Source organism: Thunnus albacares, chromosome 7, assembly GCF_914725855.1.
Source record: "Thunnus albacares chromosome 7, fThuAlb1.1, whole genome shotgun sequence".
Classification (NCBI taxonomy): domain Eukaryota; kingdom Metazoa; phylum Chordata; class Actinopteri; order Scombriformes; family Scombridae; genus Thunnus; species Thunnus albacares.
In genome coordinates this window covers 31,400,687-31,420,828 of record NC_058112.1, presented here as the reverse complement: position 1 = coordinate 31,420,828, position 20,142 = coordinate 31,400,687, and the positions used below count along the sequence as shown (strand labels likewise).

The following is a 20,142-nucleotide window of genomic DNA, read 5'->3' as shown; positions in this document are numbered from 1 at the left end:
AAGGTACTTAAAGTCTGAGACTCTTTGAAGCTTTTCATTCTTAACAAAGATTTCAAGCTAATGAACATCTTTCTTTCTTATTAAAAAAATACATATATGTAGTCTTGCTAATATCTAAAGTGAGACAGGAGTGAGTGTCAGAGATACTAGACATTGCTGCCGTTAACTTATGTGCCACCTACTATCTTGTCTTGGCATGCACATGAATTACGGTGTCATCTGCGTACATATCCACCTGTCTGTCTGCAGATTATAGCTGTAGGAGGTAAAATCTACATGATCTACTTGGTGGTCGTCCTCTTCCTTGGCTCCTTCTACCTGCTCAGCCTCTTTATGGCGACGATTGCCATGGTGACGGCTGAGCATAGTGAGGCCAGTGTTGCAGAGGCCAAGAGGAGAGAAGAAGAGATTACCGAGATCCTGCAGGCGCTGAAGAAGTGTGAGGAGGATGAGGTGAGATCATCTCATCATTTTCATCAAACAGATAATATCACATACCGTAAATTCTCATATAAAAAAATCTTTAAGTCTGGATATTCTAGAGGACGTGTTTCATGCACGGTAGTTTAATTCCTGACATGACTCTACTGATGGAGTTAGTGTTGTGCAAATGTTCATTACACAGAATTTATCAGCATAAAAGGTCAACATGGAGGAAGCGGTGAGTTTGTATTAACTGTAGGAAGAGAAGAAATTAGAAATAAAGGCCGGTCCCAAATAAACACCACTGAGGTAAATAAATACCCCAAACACTATTTGTCAAGAACTGAACAACAGCTTGGACTCAAATGCAGACAGACTCAGTTGGCAAGTTCAAAAATCAGTCCTTTAATCACAGCTAGGTCGGTACACAGGTGATCAGTCAGCAAAACAAGATATCCAAATCAGTAGGCTTGAGGCAAGGTCGAAGGCAAAAACAGGTCAGGAAACTAGAAGACTCACAAGGAAAAATAGGCTGGAACGCTGTCACACAGGAAACAAGACAAACTGGCACAGAAGGAAGGGAACACTGAGACTATATACTCTGGGGGAGGGGAGACAATGAGACACAGGTGCAACACATCAGGGCAGGGCAGGTAATCACACAAGAGGGAGACACATGAGGGCAGGAAGTGAAGGACCTGAAATGAGACAAGAGGTGAGTATCAAAATAAAACAGGAAGTACACGACAAAGAATACTGGGAGAAACAAAAACAGAACTCAGCCATCCAGCCGGGGCATGACACTATTAGAGAATTTACGGTACTTCACTTTGTTTCATGATAGAAAAAACAACTACGATCCCTTGGATTTAGATCCTAAGAATAATAACAAACACGAGAACAAACATGGATTTCTCTGTGTGTGTGTGTGTGTGTGTGTGTGTGTGTGTGTGTGTGTGTGTGTCCGCCCTACAGAGTGAGGTCTCTGACAAAAAAGATTCTCCACCACAGAGGAAAAATTCGGCTGCAGAAATAAAGAACCACAAGCAAGAACACACTGCTATAGAAGGTATACACACACACACACACACACACTGACTGTCTTAATATATGAATAGTATTTAAATACATTTAAATTGATAAAATAATAAAGGTGCAATATACAACATTCTGTAAAGATATAGTGGAGTAATGGCGACCCGAGCAGAGAATGAAGTCACACTCCCTCCGTGTGTGTTGTAATCTGATTTTCTGTTATTTGCTCTGATAGCCGGTCCGGCCGTGCATGCATGTTAGTGCATGTGAGTCCCTCCTTGTCCTCTACATCCATTTTGAAGTCATGCCACAAACTTTCTCTTTAAATTACAGCTAACCAGTACGCTAAAATCTGAAAACATTCAGATTTCTGAAAACATCTGAGACGAGAAATAGGCAATGCAGTAACAGAATCTTGATCTATATTTGATCAGCTCTGCCTACTTTGACAGTTTCATGAGCCGTGTGTTCAGATGCCGTTTTCACGCACACATTTGATTTGTTCAGAGATGCTGGTGCTATAGTGTGACATCTAGCGGAACTGAATGTTGTATATTGCACCTTTAAAATACAGTTACTGTAAGCCATTGAGCCCTGATTAATATGTCAAATAAACAAATACAGACTTCAACTGCTCTGACTTCAGATGTCTCAGTAACCAGTTTGTGTGTTTCAGGGTTTAAAGAGGAACACACGTCGTGTCCTCCATGTTGTTTTTCCTTTATCGATCACTTCCTGAAGTGGAACTGTTGTGGCTGTTGGCGGTGGCTCAAACAGCGGCTCTACACCTTCGTCATGGACCCGTTTTTTGACCTTGGTATCATCATCTGCCTCATCATCAACATCATCTTCTTGTCCATGGAACATTACCCGATGATGTTGCGGTTTTATCAAGTGCTGAGCATCGGACATCTGGTCAGTGTTGGGGTGAAAAATCTGAAGCTTTAATATCTAAACTGAATTATTTCAGAGACAAACTACACATGACACTATACTGACTGTTTATTACCTAGACAAATGGATCAATATCCATATTGTTATCTTTTTGGTATAGCTTTTACTTCCAGTTTTTTCCAGTGTCAGTTTGTTGTCAGAGAAGCTGATAACAGCACAGAACAGAAAAGGTCACACTGGAATACATTTAGTTTGTACATTATAACCTCTATTTTAATGATATTTGATGTTAATCAGGAAAATGAACTGATTCCACAGGATCTCCTGGACAGATTAAAAAGTGAAATCCAGACTTAAAGGTGTTTAATGCAGGTTTACAGAGAGGTGCAGTCAGTGGTGTAAGAAATATTCAGATCCTTTACTTAAGTAAAAGTAGAGATGCTGTAAAAGTCTTGAATTCAAAATGTTCCTTAAGTAAAAGTACAGAAGTATTATCAGCAAAATGTACTTAAAGTATCAAAAGTAAAAGTAGTCTAGTAATCTTGTAGAGTGTTATATTATTATAGTATATTATATGGTTTATGTTTTATCACTATCACTATTAAATCACTATCAAATTCACGTAAGAGCTTTTTAATGTTGTAGTTCATCCATGTGGAACCAATTTTGGGTAGATTACTAGTAATAGTAATGTATTATATAAGTGTATAGGTGCTATATAAATACACTTTATTTATATCGCACCTTTCACACAAAGTACACAAACTTAACTAAAGAAATACAAGACAATTTAAACAACAGATATATTAAATATATTATTTTATGTAAAATCTTAATCAAAAAAGTAGCTATGAGCAGCAAATAAATGTAGTGGATTAAAAAATACAAAATAGCATAAAATGGAAATATTCAAGTACAAGTACCATCAATTTGTACTTAAGTACAGTACTTTGGTAAATATACTTACATTTTGGCTTACCATCTGGACAACCAATGAGAGTTTACAAACACACTCAGACCTGTTCACACCTGGCATGAACATGCGTCTCGAGTGACCACTTGTGATTGGATCTCATTTCCCCGCTCTATATGCAAATAAACTCGCACATCATGTCTGTTTGTAAAGACCAAATTTGTTGTTGTTTTTAACCAACAGGAGGGGTCCATGTACTGGGGATGTGCAGAGATCCCAGTATTTGTATCTGTATTTGTTGAGGCAGCAAAATTATTTGTATCTGTATTTGTATTCAAACAAAAGTGGAAAGAGGCTTAAAAATCCTGTTTTTGTTTTTATGACACTTTTAATTTTAGAAAATTAAAGTGTTACAATAAGTGTTCATGAATACCTTATGAAGGAGGTCCCCACATCGGGTCTTGAACTGGAGTCTCCCAGATCATAGACAACTGCGCTGACTACTGAGCTAAAACTCTACTCATTGACTCATTGCAGACAGACCTCTACCTATTTATACACCCATAACACAGAGACAGCACACTGTGTAACATGTAGGGAGGAACTTCAAAGCCAATTATTGCTTTGCACTTTTCATTTATTGCCTATTTTTTACAACCTAACTTTGTGGAAAGGAGAAGAGGAACAACAGGTTATGGGGAGTCCCTTGGGAGCACTTTGCTAGTGTCAGTAGCTTACAAATAACAAATAATTTTTAAAATATTTGTATGAAACAAATATTTGTATAAAACCCACTATCTGTGCTTTGTCGAATAATGTATTTGTATTCAGGCACACCCCTACCGTGTACCCTCCATCCGAAGCTACGTTCAGCTTGTTTGATAACAGGATAAACAAGCTTTGGGAACATGATTTCAATTGGGAGTGCTGACTATTAACAACCCCCAAAAAATGTTTTTCAGTTTATTAAATACCTGCAGCGAACCCCCCCCCCCCTCCCACAGCAGAAACGATAAGTGCGTCTCCCCGTCAAGAGAGACGTACTTATTGTAACCTATTGAGTAACTTCATTGATTATTTAAATCTCCTGACACACTGACAGGATCGGTCAGGATCTCATGATAATTAACGTTCTGTGTTCTTCTACACATCCAAAAAGTCAGCTGTTACACACACACGGTCCAGGTTCATACAGTGACATTGTTTGAGTTAAAGCAGCCGTCCTCCTGATAAATCCGTTATGTTGAGCTTTTGATTTCTTTATTGTGTGTTTTGATGTATTGATGATTAAAGATGAGAGAGGCTGTAATTGTAAACGTTTCCATACACGCAGTAATGTAATACCCACAATACTGCAGTAATCACTGCAGTATTGTGGGATATTTAAGCAGCAAAAACTAAAAACTTTAATTATAAACTTGACAGGACAGAGGAAACTCTAAGGGGAAACAGAATTATTGTTTTAGCTTCTGAAATAATTTTTTTAGACAGACAAACAAATAACAAGTGGTTTTCTGGTTTTGGTTTAATTTCTGTTCCAACTGCCGATTTGAAGACTAAAACTGGAAAAGCACTTGGATTCCCTTTTTTTTTTTTTTAAATTTACACGAAAAACTGAAAAACAAAATAATGCACTGTATATTTGTTTATCCTGTTATCAAACAATTTGAACACGGCCTTGGACGGAGGGTACACAGACTGGGAGGTGGGAGGCAGTAATGCCCTTCCCGTGTATCAGTATTTAACACCACCCAACCCTGACCTCTGACCTTTAACCCCCTGCAGGTCTTCACAGCGATCTTCACTGTTGAGATGATCCTCAAAATTATTGCCTTGGATCCGTACGGCTACTTCCAGGTCAGACTTCCTGTTTGTCGCCAGCTCAGTGATGATGACCGACAGCTGTTCCCATGGTAACGTGTGTTTGAGGCTGCTCTGTTGCTGTGGTTACAGGTGGGCTGGAACATCTTTGACAGCATCATCGTCTTTGTGAGTCTGGCGGAGCTGATATTGGTTGACGTTGCGGGTCTTTATATGCTGGGCTCCCTCATATTGGTCAGTGTGACTTCAACATCATCATCACAAATACAGTGATTAAATTACTATTATTTGATCCCCTCCCCTGTGCTATTTGCTCTTTCTACTAATGAATTTACGATCAATGAGAAACATTTTAGATTGTTTAAGTATGCTGATGACATGACCTTAGTTGGGCTCCTACAGAAAACAGACCCTTTAGGTGAAGCTGCCTATCTGGCCCACACTAAGACCACAAGAAATCTTCACTGGATGGTCACTTTTCTACCGTGAAGCATAAGAAACTGTCTACAAAGAATAAACAACATAATGTAGGCAAATCACTGCTACCGAAGTGGCTGCATCAAGGCTCACTATGTTATGATAATGGATTTATTTTAAAGTCATTATTGACTGATTTTATTTAGTGCTAATGTTGAGGTGAAAGTTTACTAAAGGCTTATAGATGGAACTCAATTACAGTATTTTCTTTACCATATAACTTTGAGCTCATGTTTCTCATGCTCAGTAAATAAATACAAAATTAGCATTGAAATATAGTAATTTATGTGATATGAAAGTATGCTTTTTATCAAAGGCAGTTATTACATATGAGTCTTCATTGGTAGTAGTTTTTTTTTTTAAAAATTGCATTATTTTCTGTTGCTTACAATTTTTCCTAATTACCACAATTTTACCACAAAAAGAGCACATAAAACATTGCAAATTGTAATCTTTGAGAAAAGCCGCTGCAAAATCAAGCATTTTTGGTTGCAAAAATCACAAAAAAAACTGAAATCCTGGAGGGGCTTCATCTGAAAAATAACTAAAACAGTCAAATAAATGTAGTGGAGTAGAAAGTACAATATTTCCCTCTGAAATGTAGTGGAGTGGAAGTATAAAGTAGCATCACATGGAAATACTCAAGTATAGTACAGTACTTGAGTAAATGTACTTAGTAATTTTCTACCACTAAGTGCGTCTTCATGTTTTGGTGAGTCCACTTTGGTGGACAATAAAGATATATTCTATTCTACTGCCTCTCTGCCTGTCTCCTGTCCAGATGCGAGTGATACGACTGGCCAAGTGGTGGCCGAGCTTCAACATGTTGCTGCGGATCATGAGGAACTCAGTGGGGGCTCTGAGGAACCTGACTCTGGTTCTTGTCATCATGGTCGTCTTCTTCTCCGTGGCCGGCATGCAGCTGTTCAGGAGGAGCTACACTGATTGCGTCTGCCGCATCTCTACTGACTGCAGTCTTCCTCGCTGGCACATGGCAGACCTCTTCCACGCCTTCCTCGTTGTCTTCAGGATCCTGTGTGGAGAGTGGATCGAGACCATGTGGGACTGCATGGAGGTCTCAGGTCAGACCACGTGTCTGATCTTCTTCATCATGGTCCTGGTCATTGGAAAGCTTTTGGTGAGTCTCTGCAGTCAGACAGACCTCATCCTGTTTCCTGTACCGCACTATTCAGGTCAGCTGTAGCTACAAACAGATCCAAGTCTGGGGTAAAAGACTGGGGTTTCTGGCATGAAACAGCTAACCAAGTCTATACCCTTCCTCTCTTTTAGGACCCATTTACACCTGGTATTAACATGTGATCTGTATCTTGATACATTATTTGGATAATGACATCCGATCTATGGATCTTTGCATTGACACCTGGTACTAAAATGCGTTCTTGTTTTCTCAGCTGTGCCCACATTAAGATTGGATCTCTGTATGCAAATTAGCAAGGCGGACTTGTAAACAAACATATCACATCCCAGGTCAAGGAAACTGCTGCCACGAATGGAAGGTCATTCGCTTTTTTTTTGAGGGAAGACTTCTAGCTGCTGCTACGAACTGTAGCCTTAAGAGAGCTTGCTTTAGCTGGCAGGAAGAGGTGGAGATAGGTGAGATTTAAACTTACTGGGCAGATTTTTTTCTTTAAGAGCTGGTATTGTGGAAAACAAGAAAAATTAGCTTTATGGATATCTCTAATCCATGAATATATGGATTAGAGTGATGGCAGGGGCCTCCTGTGCTGTAAATTTACTAATTTCTGTGTCGAAATTTTGAAATTTGTGGCTTAAGAGCGAGCGGTGTTGAGGCTTAACTCGTTACTACATCACACTCAACAGTCAAATCAAATATGCAGGAAGCTTGAGCAAAAGGTAACTTCTACTACGTAACTTCCAGCCTGGTCGCCAGAATAAAACGTTAGCATTGTACGTTTCTGCAAACCACAGAAACGTTGAATATCTACATTTCAACACGTGAAATATGTATCATCTCAGCATTTCTAAAGTGACGTAGTTCACATGTGATCTATATGAGCTGATCTTTCCTATATAGGAGGAGGAGGGGCAGGTGGATGGTTAGTAAGTTTGTTGGCAGCAAATTGGAAATTAGCAGAGAACACGGTTCGAGACCACCTCGAAACTGAAACCAATGTCCACTTCCCGTTTCAACCGACAAAAGCGGGTGTTTTTAGCGAGACGTCAGGACATTTGCAGCTGATTTTCTGGTGAGAAAACCGGCTTTTTTTTAATGAGACATCATCCGTTTTTATTTTATTTTTTATTTTTATTGTAACCCAAACCATGATCTTTCCCCTAAACCTAACCAGACCTTAACCACAGCGTTGTCACACCATAAAACGTCATTATTCAACGGGTAGAAATGTTAATATGCTACGTTTGTAGATATGTTGATATGATACGTATTACATGTGTTGAAACGTATATATTCAACGTTTCTGTGGTTTGCAGAAACGTTCAATGCCAACGACTGGGTTGTAACTTCTGTTGTTAGAGTTTCTCAACGAGATAACGGGCAAAGCGGGACTTTGTGAGGAAACTTAGACACGATCTTACTGTTGTAACAGCAGGTTCTTCCCTTCATTCAGGATCAGACTCTGGTTCATAGTTTTACGTCTCCAGCTGCAGCCATTACTCCAGGTAAATATGCAGTGTAAGGGAACTTGCATTAGTCATTAGGAAGTATTCTGATTGGCTTGAGGAAAGGTGGGTTCCACGCCTCCAGCCAATCAGAGTAAGTGCTCATTAATAATGCATATTTCATGTAAATGGTTTCAGAAACAGCCTGCTGGAGGACGGAGGGGAATCTGGTCAGTAAGGAAAGATGGATTTAAATAAATCTAAACAACTTTTTTGGTAAATAAAATGTGACAGGTATGTTTAAAATACACCTGGTATTTATAAAAAATGAGTCAAAAAAGGCCATAATACCAGATCTTTATGAATGTGGTCATGCTGTATAGACTGTATTTACACCTGGCTGAGATCCATTCACAATGCGAGCCTGACCACCTTCAGATGTGGTCTGGCTGATCCGATACAGATCCAGATACAGATCAGATGTTAACGTCTGGTGTAAATGGGGTACTACTACTAGGTCCTGAAGCTGTTCCCGACTTTGTTTTAGGTCCTCTTTCTCCAGGCTTTATTTTTTATTTATTTGTATAGCCGAATATCACAAATCACAAATTTGTCTCAGGGGATTTTACAAACTGTGCATCAATACAACATCCTCTGTCCTTAGATCCTTGATGTGAATAAGGAAAAACTCTCTAAAAAAACAAAAATGGAAGAGACCTTAGGAAGAGAAAAGAGGAGGGATCCCTCTCCCAGGACAGACAGACATGCATTAGATTAGTGTACAGAATAGAACAAGAAATACAAATAACAGAAATACAGCTTGGAAAAGATATAACATTATAATGGATTTATGATGTATATAAAAAATGTGATGAAGAGGATGCTGAGCAACTTCCAGGTGCCGCCACCTGTTGCAGATTCTGGATCTGTTCCTTCCCTTGTTTTAGTCCTGAATCTGTGGCCTCTTTGCAGGTCCTGAGTCTGTTCATGGCCTTGTTGCTAGCTAATGTGGCAGCTCCAGACAAAGAAGAAGGAGGAAATAAACAACGGGTCATCATAAACCGCATCAGGAGGGCTCTGAACTGTGGCCAAGGCACGGAAAGGACCGGACCTGAAAGTAGATCTATCTATTTATCTGTGGTGGTGATTATTAGCTGATTTGTTTTAGTTTTGGGGTTTGTTCTAGTTTGTTTTTCAGTCGTATTTCACTGTTTTTCTTACTTTTAGATGAAATCATAATAACGACTGTAGTTTGTGTGATTTACTAATTTTTTCCTGGTTGTGAATTTCATTTTTAGAGGTTAAGAACGAGGAAGACAACAAGAAGGAGTACCTGGCTTTGACCTCGGTGACCTCAGACCAGCCGGTGTCAGAGGTCAGATCATTCAGTGTTTAACAGCCTGCTGCTGATCTCAGATCTGCACCAACACGATTTTCTTATAAATTAACTTTAACTGACTTTAGAGGACTTTGTGTTTAAAATCTGTTGAATGTGTTTGTTCAGTGTGATGTTGTGCCGAAAGTTCAGAAGAAGAAAGACGATAAAAATCATGATGGAAATACACCTGAGAACTGCTGCTGTGACAGTATGAATACACACACACACACACACACACACACACACACACACACACGTCTTTAGATGAATAACTTCAGACAGGAACTTTAAAAGGATCTTTTTGCAAAAAATTGATTAAGAACAGGGGCCAATCAGTGATCAATAAAATGTCTGATGATTTTTTTGTGTTTGTGCACGTGTGTTTCAGAGTGTTACCAATGCTGTTCGTTCCTGGACATAGACACATCCCGGGGCAAATGGAGGGTCTGGACTAACTTCAGGAGATGCTGTTTATCCATCGTAGAACACAGTTTCTTTGAGGCGTTGATCATCATCATCGTTGTGCTGAGCTGTATAGCTCTGGTGAACACAAACATACACGTCACATATCACACATGATCATATTCTAACTGTAAACTCGCTCAGACAGACCCGACACTTTATCTGACTTCCTTAACTTTTTGTCAAATAGTAAAATAAATAAATCAAGTGAAGCATGTGAGTCAGTTCATGCAGCCCAACTCGAGACTCCGCTCCCCTCACATGACACGCTCCCCTCACTGCAACACATATCCAACGCACCCTTACAATTATGGCATTTACTGTATATAATACCGTATTGTCTTGAATATAAGACGACCCTGATTATAAGACAACACGTTTCCCTGATATAGTAGAAGAGAGTCCTCATCCTTGTAAAGGTGAAATCATTCCATTAAAGCATAAAGTAAATCCCACATTAGTGTATCTTGTCTATCAGTCAAACACTCTCCTGTCAGGGATCATTTTTCAGACTGTTTGTCTGTTTTAACTTCTCATCATCTGTGACAGCAGTAATTCTTGGCTGACAGACAATTCAGTGTGTTTCTGCGGTAAAGACAGTGTTTTCAGTCATCATGAATTTATTTCCTCTGTGGCAGAAAAACACATTATACGAGCCTTCAAAAACTCCTGACTGACTCTAACAGACTGGAAGAAACTCACTAGCCTAGCAAATTAAGGCTACAAACAACCCATAATGCATCACTCTCTGTAGGAGCCTCTGTTACAGTAGTACTCCATTCAAAAATATTCAAAAAAAAAAAAAATAAAACGACCTCCACTTTGTCAAACGCTTATTCAGGAATAAAATATTGTCTTATGTTCCAGCCAATACGGTAATCTACCCCTTGTTAGTTGCGTTGAACTTTTTTTTTTTTTTATCACACTTTAAAAAACAAAGTGCTACAAGTTACAGTGCTTCACTAGGCAACAGAAACCAAATAAATGAATCAAAGATAAACACTATCAAAGTGTCAATGACATGATATTAACTTTTATAAAAACAGTAGTGAAATATATTTGAAATAGAAAATGACTTGATTATATCTCCTCTGCAGCAAACCTTTAACATTTCCAAATTACATTGATTTTGATTGTTTTCAGTCAATCGTGATGAGGTGGTGTAACCAATATCTGGTTACAAACACACATGGATCACGTAGGAGTGAAGTTCAAATCATGAGTTTGAGAGGCTCCTGAGACACCTGGTCCGTGTCAGTGAACACCTGTCCAGGTGGTAACATCAGTCTGTCTGTGAACAGGTGTACAACGACATCTTTCTGGAGAACCTTCAGGTCATGAAGGTGGTGCTGAACTACGCAGAATTAGTGTTCGCCTGTGTGTTCGTGGTGGAGATGATTCTCATGATGGTCGCCTTCGGATTCAAGAGATACTTCACCAACAAATGGTGCTGGGTCGAGTTCGCTGTTGTAATCGTAAGAACATTAATCAATAACAGTGATTACTGGTTATATATTGATACTGGTGCTGCCTCAATTTCCTCATCATGAACATATATTGATGACTGGGAGTTGTAACTCCCTCTTCACTTCTTCACAATTATGCCATATTTTGACAGTTAAAAGACATGTATATCTGAATATCATCTGCATAGAAATGATTATATATATATACCATTAAAAGTCTGTATTATGTGTCCAAAAGAGAAGAGTTGCCAGGCAACCAGCAGACACTCCAGGAAGTAACTGGACACACAACCTGCTTAAAACAAACCTTAAACTTGAACTAACAGGTGAACCCAACCGAACCCTTTAACTGAGTTACCTCTTCCACTTCATCCCTATTTTGGAGTTAATACTGAAATTAAAATGTCTGCAGTTCCTAAACCACAGTGACTATCTGCATAAAAAAAGATCTTTTTCAGAAAGGAAACATCCCAATGTTTCTTGTGAAAGTGTCAGAAACACTTGATGTGATACAAAAACTGGGCAAAAGGTCTTTAAAATCAGTAAACATTGTCTTTTCATTCTAAATAACTGCCTGTGATTGTCTGTAAAGATGGAGGTCAGTATGGGGCTTTAAAATAAATACCAGTGAATACCTGCCTCACATTTGAAGAAGACAGCACACAGTATGACAATTCAACAGTGTTTTTGTGTTTGTCATGAAAAGGTCCAGACGGATTTCGAAAAAGAACTTTTGTAGACTCATAATTTACTCCTGAGACTCCTGATAATAAAACACATCCTGATTACAACGAAATCTCAAGAAACGGAGAGAGGGACAGCTAGCAGATGCTTGTGTTCTAGCTGAGTTAATGAAGCTAAACATGATGTTCTTTTTCCTCAGTGTTTAACATTCACCTGTGCTGTTATGTCATCATCAGGTGTCCCTGATATCTGTGACAAGCAGCATGCTGGGATACGCCAGCCTGACATCCATCAAGTGTGTGAGGGCTCTGAGGACCGTGTCATTCTTCCCGGGCACGAGGGTAAGACAGGCACATCCACCAATCAAAATGTATCTGAGTAACACCTGTCGTACAGGTGAGTGCAGGTCAGTGTCCTGCATAGCAACAGTAACTAAGTGGGTGGGCCTTATTTAACCCTGGCTGACTGCAGGTGGTATGGTATAGTGGCTCTATTGGATTCAATGAGATGAAAAAGAACACAATTTATTAAATAAAATAAAATAAATGAATAGAAAGAACAAGCATGCATGCGTTTGTGTGTGTGTTTGTGAAAGACTGTGACTGAAGATTGGACTGTATGTGTGTGTGTGTGTGTGTGTGTGTGTCTATCATAGGTCTACTGTATATATAGAAGTAATAAATGTTTGTTTGTAACATAACAATATGTTGTGTGTGAGTGTGAGTTGTGAGGAGATTGAGTACAGATGTCATGTGTTGTTGTGCTGGTTGTCTCTTAGGTTGTGACATGCACTGACGTATCTTGCTGCTTCAATGGCGTCAACACTATTTTCTCCAAGTGGATTTTAGCATTTAAGTCTGGTCAGAGAATGTAAATCTTTGGATTTACATTGCAATCACTGAGTCTGTATTTTGTATTTGTATTTTGTATTTTGTCAAAGTAAAAGTTTATCTCATTTTAAACAAAAAGTGATCACCTGTCTCTCTCTCCCTGTCTGTCTGTCCTCAGGTGGTGGTGGACGTCCTGCTCTCCATCATCCCGTCCCTCCTTGACATGCTGTTGGTCGTTCTGGTCGCCTGGTTGATCTTCAGCATCCTTGGAGTGAATCTGTTTGCAGGAAAGTTTTATTACTGTTTTAATGAGACATCTAAGGAGATTATCCCCCCTGAGTGGATTAACAACTACACTGAGTGCTATATGTTGATAGAGGAAGGCTACACTGAGCTCAGATGGAAGAACCAAGTGTTTAACTATGACAACGTGAACGCCGGATATCTGTCGCTGCTACAGGTTGGTCAGTCTGAACAATGGAATGATTCAATCTGAGACACAAAACAATGAAACCATCTAACACCACAAAACTGTTATAACCAAATAACACGAGAGATTTGTTTTCTTTTTTTAAAAAAACAGGCTGACAGGAAACAAAAGGTTGAAAACTCTGCAGAGATTCTTTGTGTTTGTTGAACTGAAGTGAATCTTTGATTTCAAACGTCCAGCCCCGGCATTCAGAATGAACCTCTGATCAGAGTTTCAGTGTTGCTGCAGCCTGATAACAGTTAATATGATTTTACATCACAATTTACACTTAAATTAAGTGTTTTCATTAAGAGGTTTTGTGTTGATTCTCTGTCAGGTTACATTTAAAGGCGCTATGGACATCATGTACGCAGCTGTGGACTCCACAGAGGTTAGTGCACCTACTGGTACTGTTACTGGTACTGGTACTGGTACTGGTACTTTAACTAATACTCACACTGTACTGGTAATACTACTGCTACTGCTACTGGTACTTCAACTAATACTGTCACTGGTACTGGTAATACTACTGCTACTGCTGCTGGTACTTCAACTAATACTGTCACTGGTACTGGTAATACTACTGCTACTGCTGCTGGTACTTCAACTAATACTCACACTAGTACCGGTAATACAATTGCTACTGCTGCTGCTACCAATACTGATACTGGTACTAGTAATACTACTGATACTGATACTGGTACTGCTGTAGTTACTACTACTTCTACTGTTACTAATACTGGTACTGGTCCTGGTAATACTACTGATACTGGTACTGCTACTGCTACTGGTCCTGGTACCAATACCAACACCAGTACTGCTACTGATACTGCTACTGCTACTGAAACTGGTACTGGTACTTATATTGGCACTAGTACTGCTACTGATACTGATACTGATATTGGTATTGGTACTTATAGTGGTACTACTACAAATACTGACACTGGTACTGATAATACTTCTGATGCTGGTACTGGGACTAGTACTGGTACTCGTACTAATACTGACACTGCTACTTGTGATACTACTGATACTGATACTGGTACTTCTACTAATACTAATACTGACACTGGTACTGGTAATACTACTGGTACTGATACTGATACTGGTACATCTACTAATACTAATACTGACACTGGTGCTGGTAATACTACTGATACTGATACTGGTACTTCTACTAATACTAATACTGACACTGGTACTGGTAATACTACTGATACTGATACTTATACTGGTACATCTACTAATACTAATACTGACACTGGTACTGGTAATACTACTGATACTGATACTTATACTGGTACATCTACTAATACTAATACTGACACTGGTACTGGTAATACTACTGGTACTGGTACTAATACTGACACTGCTACTTGTGATACTACTGTTACTGGTACTGATACTTATACTATGTATATGTGTATATCTGTGTGCGTTTGTGTAGGTGGAATCTCAGCCAGGGTACGAAAAAAACCCCTACATGTACCTGTACTTCATCGGCTTCATCATTACCTCCTTCTTCGTCTTCAACTTCTTCATCAGAGGCTTCATCAACACGATCAACCAGCTGAGACACAAGATATGTTTCTACTCACTGGCAGACAGACAGAGATATAATTGGGTGGTTACCATGCCAACAGCTCAGATTACATAATTGGGTGGTAACCATGCCAAAAGCTCAGATGAATGTGACGTTCAGGTGTTGTCTGTTTAGGTCAAAGTTCAGATGTTGATGTTGGGTTCTCCTGTTTCTGTCAGTTGACTGTGTTTCTGTTCTCGTCTTTACTTTGGAGGGAAACATGTTTTCTTAACAGAGGGACAGAAGAACCTTTACAGGATCAAGAAAAAACGATTTTTCAACAACAAACCTCAGACACCTGTTCCACGACCTCAGGTGGGTTCACTGACTTCCTGTCCAACTCTGTCCAGAACAGACACGTGCAGGTGTGACGTTCAGGTGACACCAGGGCTACATCAAGAGTCTCCTTAACCGTTCAGAAATAATCAAGGTGATGCTCTTTTGGTCCAGCATTTAGGACAAGGTGTAAGTATTAGACTCTGAGGTCTAGTTCATGTATCAGCCGCCGCACCAAGTAGAAATATCACAACACTGGCTAACTGTAGCCTCGGTTTGTGTCTCTCACACAGAGCTGCTGATAGTATTAGCAGGTCTGATTAGAGATGCAGAAAGGCAACACCGCACATGAACGAGAGAAGTTTTCTTCTTCTGTGGCAGTAAACACAACATGTAGGCTTGTCAATAACTGAGCTGTAATCACAGTTGAACAATATAAGGGCTCACGATGGTAACGTTAACCATGAAAGACAGCAGGGCTGTGGCTACGTACTGACACTCCCTGATACACAACGTAACCCTCCTTCCTTCCCTCCTTCCTTCCTTCCCTCTCTCTTTCCTTCTTTCCTTCCTTCCATCATTCCTTCATACCTTCCATCCTTCCCTCCTTCCTTTCTCCCCTCCTTTCTTCTTCCTTTCCTTCCTTCCTTCCTTCCTTCCTTCCTTCTTTCCTTTCCTCCTTCCTTCCTCCTTTACTTTCTTCCATCCTCCTTTTCTTCCTCACCTCCTTCTTTCTTTCCTTCCATCATCATCATCCTTCCTTCCATCATTTCTTCCTTCATTCATTCCTTCCTTCACTCTTCTCTCCCTCCTTCCTTCCTTCTTTCCTTCATTCCACCATTCCTTTCTTCCGTCTTTCCTTCCTTCTTTTCCTTCCTTCCTTCCTTCCCTCCTTTCCCTCTTCCTTCCTCCTTTACTTTCTTCCATTCTCCTTTTCTTCCTCACCTCTTTCTTTCCTTCCATCATTCCTTCCTTCCTTCCTTCATTCATTCCCTCTTCTTTTCCTTCCATCCTGCCTTCCTTCCTCCTCTCCTTCTTTCCTTCCTTTGTCCTCTCTTTCTTTACCTCTTTCCTTTCCTCCTTCCTTCCTCCTTTACTTTCTTCCCTCCTCCTTTTCTTCTTCTCCTCCTTCTTTCCTTCCCTCCATCCATCATGCCTCCCTTCCCTCTTCTCTTCCTCCTTCCTTCCTCCTTTCCCTCCCCCCTTCTTTCCTTCCTTCCATCATTCCTTCATTCTCTCATTCCCTTCTTCCTTCTTTCCTTCCTGCATCATCCCTTCTTTTTGTATTTCTGTCTCAGCAGAATAAGGTCCAGGCTTGCGTCTTCGACCTGGTGATCAAACCTTGTTTCGAGATCTTCATGTTTGTGATAATCTGCATCAGCGTGGTGGCTCTGATGGTGGAGACTGACGACCAGAACATGGTGAAAACATCGATCCTGTTTTGGATCCATTTCATCTTGATCATCATCTTCACCATAGAGAGCATTCTGAAGATCATCGCTTTCGGGCGGCGCTACTTCAAAGACGCCTGGAACATCTTGGACTTTGTGCTCGTCATCGGGTCCATCTTAGGTGAGACTGGTGATGTCGTCTTTGATTTATTCAGATGCATTAAAAGGGTAGCGCAGAGATTTAACATCTGGAGACTGTAAAATAAGTGGAGTTCCCCTTTAAAATGTTGTAAAAAGGTTAACGTGAAAATGACGTCAACATTAGCGGATCATTCATCTCTTAATGATAAATGAGCATCCAGCAATGAGTTTTTTTGTTGTGGTTTAATAAAGATTTTAATTCAAAATTATTCTTTTTCTTCCTTCCCTCCTTTCATCCTTCCCTTCTTCCTTCTTTCCTTCCTTTCCTCCTTCCTTCTTTCTTTCCTTCCTTCCTTTCCTCCTTCCTTCCTTCCTCTCCTTCCCTCCCTCTTTTCTTCCTTTCTTCTTTCCTTCCTTCCCTCCTTCCTTCCTTCCCTCCTTCCTTCCCTCCTTCTTTCCTTCCTTCCCTCATTCCTTCCTTCCTTCCTTCCTTCCTTCCTTCCCCCTTTCCTTCCTTCCTTTTTCTTTCCTTCCTTCCTTCTTTCTTTCTTTCCATTCTTACTCCTTTACTTCCCTATTTCATTGTTTCCTTCCTTCCCTCGATCCTTCCTTCCATCCCTCCTTCCCTTCTTCCATCCCTTCAGGCCTCTTCTTCTCTGGCTTCATGAAACATTATTTGGGAACACCCAATCTGTATTCTGTGATCCGATTGGTTCGTGTCTTGCGTATCCTCCCTCTCATCCCTGGAACTGAGGGGATCCGGTCGCTGTTCGGGGCTCTGGTGATGGCACTTCCTGCCCTCTTCAACATTGGCCTCCTCCTCTTCATCATCATGTTCACCTTCTCCGTCTTCGGCATGTCAAACTTCGCCTACGTGAAGAAGGCGGCCATGATAGACGACCTGATTAACTTTGAGACGGTTTTGAGCAGCATGACGTGTATGTTCGTCATCACCACGGGGACTGGATGGGGCGGTCTGCTCTATCCCATCATGGTCACGCCTCCAGACTGCGACCCAGGTATCGAAAACCCGGGAACCTCGGTCAGAGGTAACTGTGGCAATCCGACGCTGGGGGTCGTCTTCTTCAGCTCCTACACCGCCATCTCCTTGCTGCTGGTGATCAGCATGTACATCGCCATCATCCTGGAGATCTTTGACATGAACGCAGAGGACAGCACCGAGCCTCTGAGTGAGGACGACCTCCAGATGTTTTATAACACCTGGAAGACGTTCGACCCCGATGATTCACAGTGCATACAGTACAGGTGAGTCCAGACTCCATTTTTTCATTCCTTCCTTCTTCCTTTCCTTCCTTCCTTCCCTTCTTCCTTCCTTACATACAGTACAGGAGAATAAAGCTCTAACAGTCTCACTGAAACTCAGACGGACTCTGTGGACTGTATTTGTGCTCCTCCTGTAATTTAAATCCCATCTGGAGCGACGTTCTTGTATTTTAAATTGGATCTCTCAGTTTTGTTTTTCTGTCTACTGCATTTTATCAGCTCAGTGTGAAATCTGACTTTTGTATGAAAACGAAGGAAGTTAATCTGATAGCAGGAAACATGCTAACACCAACATATCAGCCTGTTTGGGAACCAATATGATGACAGAAAAGAATGAAACCATCAGGAGAACAAGACCCCATAAAAACTCATCAAATGTGCTGTTGTAATGTCAGCTACAGGTAGGTGCTGCTGTTCTCTTTCATCCCCCATTTTTAGCTTATTAGCATTTTTTTTTTTTACATTTTACAATTGGCTCCATTTAAAGTGTGCTAAATTAGCTATTAGCAGGTCCTGTTTGCAGTGTAACAACCAACGGATGTACAGACAACTATCACTGGATTACTTTCATACTGAAGAAAACTTAAAAATGTGATGACTCTCGGGCAAGCTCTGAAGCCTTTTTTTTTCTTTGATTTCTAAGTGGATTCATGGAGGTTTATTTTTGATGGACATCGGAGATAATGATAGATAAGTGTAAGTCACACTGAATGATATCAACATTTAAAATGTTTGATGTCTGTTTGTTCAGATTTGACTGAGTTATGATGCAGAAAGAAGATGATTTTTGACTCTTCGCAGTATCTTTGCCCCACCTTCAACTCTCTGGCGCTCCCCCTGGGGAGGCTTTTAGCTTCATCCTACTAAATGTTCATGTCTATTAAAGACCACATCCTGTTATTTCCCCCATGGTTAAAATGCCGCTCAAAACCATGAGTTCCATTACAGAGGAGCACAGATTATATTTCATTCCCAACCTCTCCCTGTGATGTTCATCCTGTCTGGAGCTTTATGGAGCTTTCACAAAGTCGAAACAGTGGACTCTAATGGTTTCTAATGGACTCTGACAGCCTCTACTGTTCACTAATGGTGTCTAGTGGACTCTAACAGTCTCTGATGGTCTCCCTCTGATAGGCAGATTGGGACCTTGTATGGTAGGCCCTGCCATCAGCGTATGAATGTGTGTGAATGGGTGAATGTGACTCGTAGTGTAAAAAGCACTTTGAGTAGTCGGAAGACCAGAAAGGCGCTATGCAAATACAGTCCATTTACCTTTTACTTAGACACATGGACAGGAAGAGCCGGGTATCGAACCACCAACTTGCGGTTAGTGGACGACCTGCTCTACCTTACAGCGGATCAGGACGCTGCGGCTGTTTTCTGATGGTTGCTGCCGCACAAAATTTCGTTGACAATAAAGTTTCTTATGTCTCTTATGTGTCCGATGGACTCTAACAGTCTCTAATGCTCTCTTGCGGTCTCTCCTGTGCTCCACAGTAAGCTGTCAGAGTTCTGCGACACTCTGAAGGATCCTCTGAGGATTCCCAAACCAAACACCATGAAACTGATCCACATGGATCTGCCTCTGCTCCCTGGAGACAAGATCTACTACATGGACATCCTGCCAGCCCTCACAGCCCAGGTAACTCCACCTGAGGACTATTCTGTCATTTTATATTCTGCTCTACTCTATGTGCAAAATACTCTGTGACAGTCCGGTGCTGCAGAATGAGCCCACATGATCCACTAGATCCTAGTAGCTATACAAGAACAAGCACTGCTGCGTTTTTTTTAATTGGTCTGTTTATTTGTTTGTTCTGTGATATACACACTGTTTAAGGACTTCTTACATTTTTTCATCAAGATAAAGGAAATAAAGGACTTTTATTCTGTATAAAATATGAATTAGTTCACATTCACATTTTTTATTGTCTATTTTAAATATGCAGAGGCAGAGCTAAGTACGCTCACGCTGGCTGCAATATATTTTTTTTTATTTTAAAAATGATCAAAGA

General features: G+C 40.4%; 1 protein-coding gene and 1 long non-coding RNA gene across 2 annotated transcripts in view; one reads left to right on the top strand and one right to left on the bottom strand.

Moving 5' to 3' along the window:
• LOC122985399 overlaps nucleotides 1-20,142 on the bottom strand; it is a 365,027-nt gene that overhangs the window by 79,642 nt on the left and 265,243 nt on the right. The gene's annotated exons all lie outside the window — the stretch shown is intronic.
• LOC122985313 (sodium channel protein type 4 subunit alpha B-like) overlaps nucleotides 1-20,142 on the top strand; it is a 34,593-nt gene that overhangs the window by 10,910 nt on the left and 3,541 nt on the right. The window contains exons 11-29 of the mRNA XM_044355874.1: nucleotides 250-453; nucleotides 1,399-1,492; nucleotides 2,135-2,373; nucleotides 5,051-5,122; nucleotides 5,219-5,320; nucleotides 6,345-6,701; nucleotides 9,137-9,281; nucleotides 9,463-9,539; nucleotides 9,669-9,750; nucleotides 9,931-10,085; nucleotides 11,306-11,479; nucleotides 12,391-12,495; nucleotides 13,163-13,444; nucleotides 13,791-13,844; nucleotides 14,901-15,035; nucleotides 15,243-15,350; nucleotides 16,610-16,883; nucleotides 17,488-18,109; nucleotides 19,625-19,769. Coding sequence (XP_044211809.1) covers nucleotides 250-453; nucleotides 1,399-1,492; nucleotides 2,135-2,373; nucleotides 5,051-5,122; nucleotides 5,219-5,320; nucleotides 6,345-6,701; nucleotides 9,137-9,281; nucleotides 9,463-9,539; nucleotides 9,669-9,750; nucleotides 9,931-10,085; nucleotides 11,306-11,479; nucleotides 12,391-12,495; nucleotides 13,163-13,444; nucleotides 13,791-13,844; nucleotides 14,901-15,035; nucleotides 15,243-15,350; nucleotides 16,610-16,883; nucleotides 17,488-18,109; nucleotides 19,625-19,769 — 3,426 coding nt within the window. The remainder of the gene's footprint in view (nucleotides 1-249; nucleotides 454-1,398; nucleotides 1,493-2,134; nucleotides 2,374-5,050; nucleotides 5,123-5,218; nucleotides 5,321-6,344; nucleotides 6,702-9,136; nucleotides 9,282-9,462; nucleotides 9,540-9,668; nucleotides 9,751-9,930; nucleotides 10,086-11,305; nucleotides 11,480-12,390; nucleotides 12,496-13,162; nucleotides 13,445-13,790; nucleotides 13,845-14,900; nucleotides 15,036-15,242; nucleotides 15,351-16,609; nucleotides 16,884-17,487; nucleotides 18,110-19,624; nucleotides 19,770-20,142) is intronic.